Source organism: Cyclospora cayetanensis, unplaced genomic scaffold (assembly GCF_002999335.1).
Source record: "Cyclospora cayetanensis isolate NF1_C8 unplaced genomic scaffold, CcayRef3 CcayRef3_contig_17, whole genome shotgun sequence".
Classification (NCBI taxonomy): Eukaryota; Apicomplexa; class Conoidasida; order Eucoccidiorida; family Eimeriidae; genus Cyclospora; species Cyclospora cayetanensis.
This window is the reverse complement of record NW_020312114.1, coordinates 254,849-268,690: the sequence shown is the minus strand read 5'-3', so window position 1 is coordinate 268,690 and position 13,842 is coordinate 254,849. Positions and strand designations below refer to the sequence as shown.

Below are 13,842 nucleotides of genomic sequence, written 5' to 3'. Positions count from 1 at the left end.
GGGGGCTGAGCCGAAATGCAGGCAGAGGCAACCCGACAAAAGTTACCGCCAGTCACGAGAAGAAAGGCTGAAAAGACTCAAGCCTCTCGCGTTGAGGTCGCACGTCACGTCCTGTCTTGCCCACCGAAGAACCTGTGAGCCATGGCAGGCTGCGGTGTACAGGCACGTGAATGCCTGAGCAGACACTGCTAGGCGCCGATTTGACTTTTCCCCTGTATGGCCCTATTATGGAGAATTCTAGGAGACGAGGCGTGCCTGAGGGGCCCTTGAGTGGTGTTGAGCCCCCCTCTCCCCACCCCCCTGCGCTCTCCCTGCAGCCGGCCGGCGGGGAGGGGCCCCCACCAGCGGGTAGGTGGGGGGGCCCTCTGGAGTCAGCGCGATGCAGTTCGATGACCAGCAATCCGCGCCTGCTCCCTTTCTCCTGCCCTATTCCCCCTTTCCGACTTCCCTTCGGATTACCACTGGAAAGACGAGACCTCTTTCTTCCTTGAACTTCCATCTCGAGCTTCCCAGATCGCTGCTGAATGCGTCCCTACGAATTGGTGTCGGCAGATCCAACGCGTGGTCCGTGGTCTTCGACGCTCTTGAGCCTTCAGCAGGCTGCTCCGATTCGCGCGTCGAGCAACGCCTTCCCCATAGCCCTCACTCCGCCTTCTTCTGCTTTCCCAAGCGACTTCTGCTCGCACTTCGGCCGTCATTTCCCCCCCGCGGTGCATCCTGCACGCTTGAACGCTGTCTGCACGGAAGCTCCCCTAGGGCTGCGAGCCCAATGTCTCGTCCCTTTCCCTCCAACGCGCGATCTCCTCCTGGAGGCCCCCTGCAAGGGGCCCCCCGAGAAGAGGCGCTTCCTCAGTGTCGAGTCGAACTCTACAAAGCCCCCACGGAAGCCGAGGGCCCCCCCATCAAGGGGGCCCAGACGGAAGCGCTTCCTCAGACGTCCGCTTACTTGCATGCTCGGGTGCAGCTGTCTCCGCAGAGCCCTTCTCTGCAGGCGCTGCTCAGAGCGGGAGGCGGGCAGGAGGGCCCAGCTGGAGGGCGCACATGGCCCTACGACTCTGTCTCGCATGCCTCTCTCCTTAGCCTTTCAACGCAGCCCGTGATACAGCACTTGGCGCGTCAGCTTAGGGCTGGCCGCTGCGTGGCCTTTCCCACGGAAACGGTGTATGGCTTGGGAGCCGTCACCTCAAATCCCGAAGCTGTGGCTCATATCTTCGCCCTTAAGAGGAGGCCCCCCTCGGACCCCCTCATATGCCACGTGCTGTCTTGCGAGCAAGCGCTGGAGCAGGTGGTGGACTTGGAGCTCCAAGAAGCCTCCTCGGCTCCCCCCCCGCCCCCCACCTGCACTCCCTCTCGCTCCTCAGGCTTCCAGGCTGCGCAGGGGGCTGCACAGGGAAAAGGGGCCCTCAAGAAAGTCTTCGAGGCTCTCGCAGAGGCCTTCTGGCCAGGGCCCCTCAGTATCATTGCGAGGCAGCGCCGTCCAGCAGGGGATCTGAAGTCTAGAGAGGGCCCCTCCCATGTCGGAGTTGTAGACAGTGTTACAGCAGGGACGGGCTTCGTTGCTGTGCGCGTTCCTTACCATCCTTTGGCACTTGCCCTATTAGCGGCCGTGGGGGCCCCTGTGGCAGCTCCCTCTGCAAATCGTTTCGGAAGAATCTCTCCGACGCGAGCCTCCCACGTCTACAAACAGTTTCAGCAGGAGCAGGAGCAGGAGCAGGAGCAGGAGCAGGAGCAGCAGCAGCAGCAGAACGAGCAGAACGACGACGTGTATGTGTTGCCCGTTCTAGACGGCGGCCAGTGCTGTGCAGTCGGGATCGAGTCAACTGTGGTAAAGCTGAGTCTGCTTGAGGGGCCCTCGGAAGAAGGCCTCCCACGAGTGGAAATCAGGGTTCTCCGGAGGGGGCTTATTTGCCAGCAGATGATTTATGAGGCGCTCACGAGGGCTGCAGCCGCGACAGCAGCAGCCGCCGAAGGGGGCCCCTCTTTCGCCTTCCCGCACTGTTGCGTGGTCGTCGCGCCTGCCATCAACTACGCGCAGGTCCACAGGGGGGCGCTCCCGGGGGGGGGGCCCCAGGATGAGCCTGAGGAGCGTCGAGCCACCGAGGAGGCCCCTGCTGAGGGAGCTGCTGGGCTAACTCGGGGATTTTTAGAGACAGCAGACGTAGAAGGCGACGGGGAAAGGCCTCAAGAGAGCCCTGGCCTCTGTCTCACGCATTACGCCCCATGCGTGCCCTCTTTCCTCCTTGTGAGCGCCTCTCGTTGTTTCGCTCTCTTGGATACTGCAGGGATGCCCACTGTCGGGGAAAGGCCCCCTCTCGGCTACAGTTCACGGCTGTGTGTGCTGATCGATGGCGATGGCGCCCTTGCGTCGCTCTCACAGCACTTTGCGCAGTACATTTCTCTACACACCAAGGGTTTGCCTTGTCTAGGCGGTCCTGGGCAGCAGCAGGATAGCAGAGCTTGTCAGCTCGCGGCAGCGGCTGCTGCCAGAGAGGTCTTTGCTGCCCTTCACGCCGCGGAAGAAGCGGCTCTGCAGCAGCAGCAAAACTCAGAAAAGCAGGTTGTAGTGCTGCTGCACGCTGCGCCGCTTGTTCAGTGGGGAGAAGAGGGACTTGCGGTGTTTGACCGCCTTTTCAGGTAGTCAGACGGCGAAGAAATTAAATGGGCCCTTTTCTCTAAGAGTCACGAGAGAACCCCGCGTGAGGCGCTCATGGCTTGTGACTGTTGCTAAGGATGGAGAGAGGGAAGTGAGACATTTCTGTGTGTGTCTGCGGCTCAGGGCAGCATCAGGACGTACTGTGGAGCCTCTGGCGTATGTGGGAGGCCCCTCTCCGGAATTTCTGTTTGGAGCCGCGTCGTAGGAAGTGTCATTCGCCCTGTAGGGGCCCCTGCTCGCACCCCGCACGTGGGTTGTTTGGAGTTTTAGCCTATTCAGCAGGCTGACTCAGAGGTTGCAACACAGCAACTCTCCATCGACGCTTTTTCTGCACGGCCACTGCTGCTGCGAGGGCTGCAGTTTCAGCGGCAGCAGCAGTCTGCTGAAACTAGGGGCCCTTTGCCAGTAAGGCCCACTTAAAAGTTCGGACGCAGGTTTTAAGTTTGTCTTTCTCCGAAGAAGAGGCCCACAGAGGGGCCCCCTTCAGGAGGATTCATTTTGGGGAGGCCTTTCTGGCTGGCTCTCCTAGAGAGTGGTCGCAGCTGACACTTTTAACGCCTTCGCAAGGGCCCGCTACCCAGTGGAAAAAATCCCATTAAACGCTGCCCCTCCTTACCGCTTTCCGTAAGCACGACAAGACGTAACTTCTACTTCCAGAGGATCGGCAGCACGGGACCACCCGAAGGGGGGCTAGTAACTAGATCAAGCTGCCAAATTTCCCTAGGGTGCAGTAGTACTACTCTCTGTAGCTTCTGGGCACCCCCAGGCCGGTTTCTAGAGAGCCTTAGCGTTCCGTTCAAAAAATTGTGGGGGCCCTCTCCAATACGTCCGCGACGTACCAGGCGCAAAAGGAGGCAGCGCCAGAAACGAATTCCGCGATGGTGCCCATGTCGTCTTGGGGGTCCCCAAGGGCCTCTGGGGGCCCTCCGGGGGCCTGTAGAGGCTCCCTCTGAATGAACACGATTCGCTTCAAGTTGCCAGCACCTCCTGCCCGTATGTATGCGACAGCAAAGATGTCGCTCAAGTCAGCCTCTGTGATTTGGCCTCTGGAGGCTCTCAAACGGGATCGGCCCCCATATGGTTCGGGGCCCCCCAACTCCCCCGCCAGCGGGGGCAGCACTCTCCAGCCCAAGGGCCCCTCAGGGGCCCCCTCCTCAGTTTCCGCTGCTGCCGCGTATCTCCAGCCACCGCCCAAGGGGGTGAGGCGGGGAGCCCGCCTCGAGCCGCTGCGCCTTATGGCAACGTCTTCAAGGGGCTCCTGCTCTGCCGTCTCAAAGGGCCCTTCGGGGGGATCAAGGGCCCCCGCCGGACCGATTTCGCTCTGCACCTGAAAGCCTAAGGTAAAGCGCTGTAACGCAGGCATTTGATTTAGGATGCGCTGCAAACCCCGAACGCCTAGGGCGGTGAAGTCGGGAAGGACCTGCAAACGGAAGAAACAGAATCGCCCTCAGGCCACACGCGGATAAGTTGCACACAGCGAAAACACTGCGAAAACACTGAGAGGCGGGCGCCTCCTCGAGACACATCCACGGCACAGCAGGTGTCCGGGTGCTACGCACGTTGACACAGTGTCACACCTATATGTGCATATATAGAGAAAGAGGTACATGCATGCATATATATATATATGCATGTATGAATGCATGTATTTCACAGGCCCCAGAAAATAGAGGCGCTCCCTTTCAACTTCCCTGCACGCACAGGAGGGGCCCCTCAGAGTGCGCCTAAGAGACTAAGTAGTTAACAACACCCCTGATGTCGGTCTCGCGGTGGCGGTGTACCTTCCAAGACCAGTGGTCTTTGGGCAGGGGGAAGTATGTGACCTCCAGCTTTTGAACATGCGCGAACTCGCAGTTGCAGAAGACGTGCAGCCACTCGAGAGTTTGGGAGCCCAAAAGGCAGAGAACAATGAGGCGGGGGAAGGAGAGGGGCCTCAAGGAGAAGGGCCGGTGAGCTGGCGATCTGTCGGACAGAGGCGATTCGGGTGAGGAGATGGAGAGTGTCTTGAGCGAGGCGCAGTTCCGCGCAACAACGGCTGCGACTTCTTTGAGGGTGAGGCCCCCCTTTTGGCAAAAGGCGGCGGCGGGAACCTTCAAGTGCTGCAGCCGCTGCAGCTGCAGCAAGGCGTGCTGCCTCTCTCGCTTCCCCAGACGCAGCCAGGGGCCCTCCAGATGAATCGATGTGGCAAAGGCGAAGGCTCCATAGCAGCCGAAAACCGCCTCCCTCCAGACAGCACATACGCCTGCCACTCGCAGGGTCTCTTCTGGCAGCAAGAATCTAAAGACACTGTGCAGGCAGCCGATGGGGAAGTCAAGGAAGAAATCGGAAGGCAGACGCCGAGGCTCTATCCGTAATAAGGGCTCCCCCGCCTTCGAGGCGGCCCCCCCCTCTTGGCTCCCCACAGCCTGCAGCTCCTCTCCAGAAGGCTGACCACTCGCCTGGCCGTCTGTGCGCAGCGAGAATCTGCGCGTTAGAGCCGTCAGGAAGCGATGCGCCGCATCAGGAACAGGCAAAAATGCAGCAGCAGCAGCCGAGATGCTGCTTGCCTCTGGAAGAAAAGAAGGGGCTGCCTGAGACGTCCTCTCAGGGGTACACCCCTCCGGTGAGACCCCCCCCTGTTCAGAGTCTAGCGCCTCAAGAGAGGCCCCCCTGCTAGAGTCAGAAGACAAAGAAGTATGGTCCGAAAGCCTTTCTGCCGCCAGAAAATACTCTGCCGTGCTCCTGCTGCTGCGACTCCTGTTACTGCCAGTGCTTGCAGCACTGCTGGATGGCCTCCTGTCTCCTCCCCTTTGGTTGGGGGGGCCCTCTCCGAGCGAGCTTTCTACTGCGAACTGCTGCATGGTTCGCCTTTCCCGTATTGCCCTACTGCTGCCGCCGCGGCGCCTACTCTTCCTGCTGGCGCCTTTGCGTCTTGAGGCCTTTCTGCCCACGACGTTCGACGGCAGGCTCCGACTAGCCTCGTCCAGTCCCTTGCACTTGGTACTTTTAGCTTCTCCTAGCAAGCCGCGTTGTTGTTGCTGGGAACGCTGCAGAGGCCGCTGCTGCCGCTGGAGGGCTGCGGGGGTACCGACGACTGGCCCGACCCCCTCGGAAGACGCCGATCTTAGGCCCTCGTTCAAGCTCTCTGAAAGAGAAGGGATGGAAGAAGAGTCTTCTTGAGAATTCGACTGCCGAGGCAGCTGACGCGGCTGCCCCTGCTGCCACTTGTGTAAGGGCACGCAGTCAGTGCCCTCCCTCCGCGCTTGCCAAGACTTCCTAGGGGCCCTCTCTGCGTGCCTGCGCGTGTTGTTATGTTGACTTGTGACTTTGGGGGCTTCCCGAAAAGGCGATCCACAGCTTGCTGCACTGGGAGCCGATGTGCAAGACGCATAATCGTAAGAAGAAGGGGGGAGAAAGCCCCTCCTTGGAGGCGCTCGGAGCCCTTTAGCCCCTCGCACTCGGTCTTCAGGGGGAGTGGAGGAGCTCGAGGATCTTGAGGACGCGACTGTGCTGCGACTTTTAAGATCCAGAGCAGCTGAGAGGTGACGCAGCAATCTGCCCTCGACAGGGCTGCTGCTGCCGATGAAACCGGCAGTGCTGCTGCTCTCGCGGCTGCTGCTCTCGCTGCTGCTCTCGCTGGCTGTTCGTGAAGCCGCAGCTTCAAAGTTGTCGCTGGAATCGCTCGTCACCGTCGGGGCCATAGACGCCTCTACGGCCACCAAGTATCCCTTGATCGCGCTTTCCGATGGACGACGAGCGCCTTCTGCTCGAGCTTCTCCAGCAGCAACTACAGCAGCAGCCTCTGGCTGTGGCCGGTTTGAGACTATGCCAGGCTGGGCAAAAGGGGAAACAGGGGGCCCTGGGCGCCCACCCTGCGACGGCATCCCCAGTGTTGCCCGATCGGTGCCCAGAGCCGCTCGCGTAAAGCTAGTTCTTTTCGCGTCAATGTGCGGGTTCAGCTCTATGTAACGGCAGAGAAAATGGCAGTTTTCAAGCTCTTCTTGCCAGTGCGTCAAAGATTGCAGTTCATTCAGACGGCAACAACAGAGAGGCATACGGGGTGAGCCTCCTGTTCAGATAGCAGAAACGCAAAGAAGATCGCGGCTTCCGAGTCGGCTGGACCAGTGGAGTGGCTTCAGGGCGGCTGAAAATGTGGGTGTGCGTTCGGGCAAGTCGAAGCAGAACCATCCACGAAACAGAAAGAAAAATCTCTTCACGCTATGGTGAGGGAAAATGAGCAGCTATGATCATCGGTACTAATGTGGATCCGAGATGAAAAAAGAGAAACTGAATGAGTCGAGTGGCCGCCGGCCCTACGAGGAAAGCAGGCGTATAATGAGCCTCCAGAAGGCCATAGCAAAGTTCATCAGCACTAAAACTATATTTGCAGAGCATAATAATGGCTTAGCAGCTCAATTTCCCATTTTGTTCTCCGTGGCAACAGAGCGGGCCCCGCTAGCACAGAGAAGCCCTGTGGGTGGTTTGTTACCGTCCACGAGGAAAAGGGACCCACAAAAAGCAAACAAATTGGACGAACTGATTTTTTTGTAGGGCAATGTGTTATCCGTTGAGAAAAAGCCGCCTTTCACGTTACTGAAGAAAGTATTCGGGGTCGCCAGTTCCTCGACTTACAGGCATTCGTAGGACCAGCAAGAACGGGGGGACAATCTAGTAGAATGAGGGGTGTGTGTGCGTTTTATGCTGCAGGTCATGAAAAGTGAACTGCTTCATGTAATCGCTTTGATCCATTGCTATTGTGCTATCACGCGGTTGATCGACAAAAGCCCGCAGCTGCCTGCAAGTCTCCCTGGTTGAATAAAAGAGAGCGAAAACCGAGCAGGGCGCAAACAGGCTCTTCCTGCAAGAGAGTAGCCTGAAAACTCCGTCTTATAGCTTACTTATGAGCGCACTGGCTTTGTTAAAGGTGCCTGCACGCATTTCGCTGTTGCCCCCAATACAACCTCCCTGAGGGGTTGTTGGGGTACCAGGAAACTACAAGGGAAGCACCAACCAAAAATATGAACGCCTTTCACCTAAAGAATGGCATCTAAACTTGATAAAGCATGCACTATGGTATGCCAGGAGAGAGTTTGTTCGCCATGCATGAACAAGTGATATCAAAGGGTCGAAGATCTTTCGATGTGTCCGGAATACTGTCCGGCGACCAATGGGGTCCACAGATTCGAAAAAGGAGTCGCAAGGGCTTGGGGGACATACGGAGGCAGATATTTGACTAATGATGCGTTCTCGGTTAGTACATGCAGGGAAGCAAGTTCAAATAAGTGCTGGAATATGCTAAGTTGCACACATTATGTCCCCAAGGGTCTAGTTCTCTCCAGTACAATTTGTACCAGCAAAAACAAAATAAACACGAACAGACGTGTTTAATTTGCGCAAGTGGTGCATAAAGAGTGTAAGCAGTCAAATATTCAAATCTCGCTGCGGAGTGGAGGGTCAACCATTCCGATTTAGGAAAAAGATGTATACCGCTAAAAGCTCATTCATTACCTGAACTGTGCTCGAGTTGGACTGTTGCAAAGCTGCCTCTTTATGTTCCCTACAAGCCCGAACCATAGTTGCCACAAAACAGTATGTATTCGCGTTCAAATTTTTCGTTTTTTTGCCTTCGGTACACGCTAATGACAAGACCTAGCATTGAAATGCATGCTTTGCTCCTGCAACTCTGTTGAAGTGGCGAGCTATTTCAGTTCTGTTAATGTGGCAATCACAAGTGCTCCTTTTGGACGCGAGTCAAAGAGTGCGTCTTGAGTAATTGAACCGCTGCCTTTTTCTGCACGGACATTTCTGCGCTTCATAGGTTTCAATATTGCCTGATTGATCGAAACTGAATTCAGAAACGAACGGCGAATGTATATATAACTGTATTAATGCTCACGCTTTCTCCTTTGATTTCCTGGAATGTGTATGCAAGGAGGCGAGGGGGAGGGGGGTGAATAAAAGCAACAAACGGGAACTAAAGTGTATATGCATCCTACTGCAGAAAGATCCTTCCTCATCACAGTAACGACGCCGTTTCTCTGTTCCCAGAGGTCAGGTATCCCTATATTCCAATTGTACATGATCCAGTCTTTTTGGCTGATCCTGGTAAATTTACGAACCTCTACAAAATACCGCTTTTGGCTGTCGAACGCGATTTGGGGTATCTTCTTCAGATCCGAAATTCTAGATTCAAAAGACGATTGTACAGAAGGAATAAAACAAGTCAGACTCTGTGGAAACGCACTATCCGAAAAAATGTGCACTCTGCATCTTTTTGGCACCTGGAGCATCCATGATGATGATAAGTGTGTCCTTGAGAAAAGCAAACGCAAATCGTGAATTTGTCAGTATCTGAGTACCTTCGCGCGGCGTCTGCCATCGACTCTAATCTGTGCGCTTCCTCCAACAAATCGTCGCCTTCGCAGCCTGCCTACATTGGTTCATCATGTCCCTGTTTGAGTGTTGTTTGTTCAATTGATTTCGCAGATTCAGCAAGCTCACGGTAATAGTGTTTAGGTGCAAATCGAAAGCTGCAGTATCCGCTGTGCGCAATCAAGAGTCAAGATTCCACGATTTCCAAGTACGACAATACAAAAGCTAAGGAATAACAACACCCTACCTCTAATGGCATCGCCTTTCACCAAAGTGATCCAGCCAAAGTCTTTGGTCCCTTTGAACCACTCCCCGCCTGAAACGTAACGAACAGCTGCTTAGACGATTGATAGAGTTGAATGCTTATGCTGGCCGCACCGCTGCAAAACCTGCGAAGGAAGTCTCCCATCATTCCCTATCTAAAATATTCCATATACAATCACCCCACCAGTTGGCGCCGGTCTGCGGCATTAGATCATCTTGGAAAGTTGTAGGGATCGGCGAACCAATATGTTTACTAGAACCAGAAGAGACGAAAGTGCATTCCGGAGCTTCAGAGCAAGCAGCTCGAGCGTCGTTTGCATCTTTGTACTCGGACTATATTAGAATGTAAACGCGTCAGTTATGCCGTCGCAGTTAAGAAAAAACCTGTAAAATTCCCTACGCTGTCCGCCGCAGTCGCTTTTAGGATGTTGCTGCCTTCACAGAATCTGCGCGTGTTTGGAATCACCAAGTAATCTTCAATAGGATACTGGTAATCTGGGGGGAGAGGATCTATCCAGGAGTTGTGTTCTTCTGTATTGCCTGCTTCCTGTGAAGAAACTTCCCTAGGTTCAGGTGACAGGGGTTTCGTTGATGAGCCAAGAGAGGCGGAAAGAAAACGGGGCCGAAAACATGGTGGTCCTGCTGGTTTCGCTGGAAACCGGCGGAAAGGTGGATTGTTGAAGTTCGTTGACAGATGAACTGAATTGTGCACCTTGCCATCACTAGCTATGGATATGCACCGGGCTACACCAGCCGCGGCAAACCAACACGCGAAAAGCAATGCATAGTTCATAATGGGATGCACGCAAGAAGTAGTCTCCGGCATGTTAAAATCGGTGCCCAGAGGTAAGAGGCGGGCAAATGAACAGCACAGCTTTGGTGCATGTACACCCGAGTGGTATGCACCTAGCTTCACGTCCATGATGACTGAAGTATACTTTCGCACTGCCGCGTCATTTTCCTGCCACTAACATATGATCTACAGCAATGGCTTTGTTGCCACTTTTTGTTGTAAGCAATCTTAATTGCAAATCCGCGATCGCCCTTTACAGTCAGTATGAGTTATGCAAACTGGCCCTTCTCAGCTCCAGTGAAACGAGGGCATCTCATGCTCACACTTCACGTAGAACTCGTGTACTGGCCTGGCATTAACAAGTGTTCGTGAGAACCAAGACAGCGCAGTAAAGTAAAACATCCGTTGCGCGTACGGGACACTCCCTTCAGGAGCCCAGGCCAGCATTGCCCTGTGAAAGAACACGTCAGGGCAAACAGCAAGGGGTCCAATCAGCGAGTATTTGCAAACACAGTTTCAGACACTTCTAAATGCCTAATTCTGCAAAAATAATGTCATAATAGCACAAGGAGCTCATTGCAAATGCAATGAGTTGCACCACGCCCCTCTATGTTGTCATGCCAGCTCTCCTGGCAGCATCGAAAAGTAGCTTTATAGATACACCAAGAAGCGGACTTATTATTGTGTATGGGTGGAAACGTGGGTAATTTGCAACAGGGCGCTGCTGGCAGTGAGCATGATACGAATATACCGTTGAGAGCACCGTGCGTAGGAGTAAAATTCAGGGTCCTCATGAATACTGGAGGCTACTTTACATTCTATGATGCTGAAGTATGGGCTGTTCACTTGTACTGGATCCGCCATTACGAGCATGTTAGGAAATAGTCAGCTGTATCCTTATGCTTCTAAACCGTGTCTAGTCCGGGGTGCAACTCTCGGTATTCAAATTGGCTGTACGGGCAAGACTAAACAAGATAGCTGGCGGATACAGAAGAGTACCCCTTAAGCGATTCAATCCAATCTACAGATATGAAGAAACCACCTAGAAACGCCAAGATCCTCTTTTTGCGACTGCAGGGATGGACGGGGAGTAAATTGCCCATACTGACCATTCCGGTGTATTCGACCTCAGGTCCATTCGGAAGATAAAAAGGGAAGCCCCCTCTTTCTTAGCCAAAGACAGCACGCGTTCTACTCTGTCTGCTCGACTGCACCCGTCAAATGGAAGGGAAGTCTTCGGAGATATCAAACCTGAAAAAACGTGGCAATGAGGTCTGAAAAGCCTAGAGTACAACATTGAGGAATCAAAGCGTGAGCACACGATGAAGTCGCGGTTTTAAACAAAGAGTGATACAGGGATAACACATGTTGATTCTACACTGCGTTTTATTCAGTCAGTACTTGCTCTCTCGTACTGGTTTCGTTGTCGACCGTAAATTGAATGATGCTGTCCTTGCATTTGCCTTGAACTATATGCTCCACGACAGCTTGCGCTTCCTTTGAAAGACCAAAAGAAACTTTGGGGTTTCCTTTACTTTCCCCTGGATTGCTTGATACCTCGTGGGTTTGCGGCTGCATTGCAGTGTGTCGGCAGCGCCTGGCGGGTGTCCAGCCTGAGGGGTTAGCGAAATTAGAGGAAGCGTTCGTCCGAATTCCGTATTAGACATGAAGTGAGCATCGAGGCACAACGCCGCAACCACGCGCACTTGGACAATCCCATGCGCAGTCCACAATATCAGGAAGCGGGCAGCCTGCTGGTCTTTCGGTGTTTTGAAGCACGCTGTACAGTCTGTGAGGGGCACAAGTGTAGACTGAAGAAGTTGATAGCAATAGATGCAGCTTCTGTAGGCATTGCTAAAAAAACAATGAAGAAACGACGAAGCAATGAAGGCATTACCTAGCTACGTTTTCTTGACTGCTTTGGGGCTGGCCGATCAGAGAATGGTATGTGCAACCGCCCCCCCCCTTCCGGAAACAATGAACAACACCGTAACGAGCCATGCAAATTAGGTAATGCGTACTTCTCCAATAACTATGCTGACGGGTATACATGGCCAGGGCCACGGCAGTGAAGAGAGGAACCCTCTGTGCGCCTTTCTTGAGCAACGTCATGTGTGGCAGGCAGCGGCCTTTTCTACGCTTTGATAGTCGCATCATCCTCGAATAATTGCCCGTTATAAAACAAATTGGGTTTATCTTCTAACCCCGCATTGTGCGAGAGGAAGCAGATGTATTTGCAAGAGCACAGCGATGAGGCGCGGGGGGACTTGCACTGCCTCCTGAGCGATGCCTTGTACTAGGGGACTCGTACCACGCCGACTTTTATTATCGTTGCACGAAAGATTTGGTCCTTAATCTTTCCTATGGCTGCGTAATACTTAAGGTAAGCAATATGTCTGTATCCCCTCGATTATTGCTGGGTCCCCGGTTAAGTTTGGGTAATCCCCCGGTTCACCCTGTGCTCTTCATCCGCCCTCACTTTCAAAAAAATGTACGCTTAGACGTAGCTTCTCTTTCGACTTGCCGTTTCACCTTGCTTCGAGCACTGCAACGCTCCGTCTACCATTTCTGTAGGCAAGTACTTACCTACAGAATAAAAACATAGCAAGTCATCGAGCGACTCCCAGGAGGCGTCTTCCCCCTACCCACGCCTTTCAGGGTTCACAATGACGGAATGGTGACAACTAAGCAGCGGGTAGCTCCACCCTCTAAGTACTCCGAGCAGGCATTCCCAGTTACACATAGCATCCAGGGCAAGCGCACACAATGCTGCATCTTCTTGTACCAACCTCCCTAGCAGGACTCTGCAATGAAGCAGACATATGAGCGGATACACCAGTTGGTTATTTCTTCACTATTCCTTAGTTTGATAAAACTGATGTACTATTAAGTGCGCAAACCAATTCGGCTCTTTTGTCAACTCGGGCTCACAATGCGTCTGTAGATATGCTCTGTAGCGGGCTAAGCTACATTAAAACACTTATTAGTGCACTAGTCTTTCTACGCAAAGCGTATAACTAGTAAGTAGCTAATTGATTGTCTTCCAATGTAACCCTTCGTTCTAGAGCACAGCAATATCGAAAGAAAGCACAGGGTTGGATGCATGTGCGTGCGTGCCTGATGGGCTGTGCAACTAACTTTGATTGCTCTGAGGGCTGTAGGTGTGCAGCTACGCACCCTACTTGTTTCTCCCCTCATGTTGAGAGCCCTATAGAGACGCAAGCACAGAAGACTACTGAGCTCTGCAATATGAAGAGCTCAGAAGCTTTCTATTAGGTTAATACTAAGTATGGATATGAGTGTCTTCCTACGGAGGCCTGAGCCTTTGATGGAGCCTTTTATTTAGTGTCGATGCATAGTTCGGTGCAGCGATTTACGCTAATCCACTAGATGTGGATAAATTGGGTGGCGGGTTTCCCCACAACACATCCAGCTTTTGTCTAGTTAGCTGGCCATTCAAATTATCGTTTCTTTTGGCAGTCTGGGTATAAGAGTCTTTAGCAACGAAAGTAGCGGTGGCACACGGACTACTGGGAATGCAGAGGTCGGGCTGCAAGCTGATTTATACGCAGTAGCTTCCCATGAGCAATGAGGTTATGCCGTCAAGAAAAGCCTGTTGGCCATTACGATGGGCATTTAACAAAAACTTCATCATCCGGTTGGATGTGTACCTCGCCTTGTACTCTCCAGACAAATAGGAGCGAGTCGTTCTTGCCGCATGCTTATTAGACATAAGACGCTTCAATGCTAGCCTCGATTCATAGAGAAACAGTCGTGTGCT

General features: G+C 53.5%; 4 protein-coding genes across 4 annotated transcripts; 1 reads left to right on the top strand and 3 right to left on the bottom strand.

Moving 5' to 3' along the window:
• The first annotated feature begins 15 nt into the window (after window positions 1–15).
• On the top strand, window positions 16–2,858 carry LOC34618249. Its single transcript, XM_026337213.1, has 4 exons — window positions 16–96; window positions 992–1,954; window positions 2,072–2,634; window positions 2,777–2,858. Exons 1-4 carry the CDS (start codon window positions 16–18, stop codon window positions 2,856–2,858), a joined length of 1,689 nt encoding a protein of 562 aa, XP_026192998.1.
• Window positions 2,859–3,449: 591 nt separating this feature from the next.
• On the bottom strand, window positions 3,450–6,333 carry LOC113147263. Its single transcript, XM_026337212.1, has 5 exons — window positions 6,229–6,333; window positions 5,486–5,648; window positions 4,435–5,432; window positions 3,886–4,073; window positions 3,450–3,774 (listed from the first exon to the last, which is right to left on the bottom strand). The coding sequence occupies exons 1-5, from the start codon at window positions 6,331–6,333 to the stop codon at window positions 3,450–3,452; spliced, it is 1,779 nt and encodes a 592-aa protein (XP_026192997.1).
• Window positions 6,334–8,331: 1,998 nt separating this feature from the next.
• LOC113147262 lies at window positions 8,332–10,061 on the bottom strand. Its single transcript, XM_026337211.1, has 4 exons — window positions 9,669–10,061; window positions 8,752–8,815; window positions 8,629–8,693; window positions 8,332–8,463 (listed from the first exon to the last, which is right to left on the bottom strand). Exons 1-4 carry the CDS (start codon window positions 10,059–10,061, stop codon window positions 8,332–8,334), a joined length of 654 nt encoding a protein of 217 aa, XP_026192996.1.
• A 288-nt stretch (window positions 10,062–10,349) lies between these two features.
• Window positions 10,350–11,639, bottom strand: LOC34618248. The gene is made up of 3 exons (XM_026337210.1): window positions 11,477–11,639; window positions 11,171–11,312; window positions 10,350–10,512 (listed from the first exon to the last, which is right to left on the bottom strand). The coding sequence occupies exons 1-3, from the start codon at window positions 11,637–11,639 to the stop codon at window positions 10,350–10,352; spliced, it is 468 nt and encodes a 155-aa protein (XP_026192995.1).
• Window positions 11,640–13,842: the final 2,203 nt, after the last annotated feature.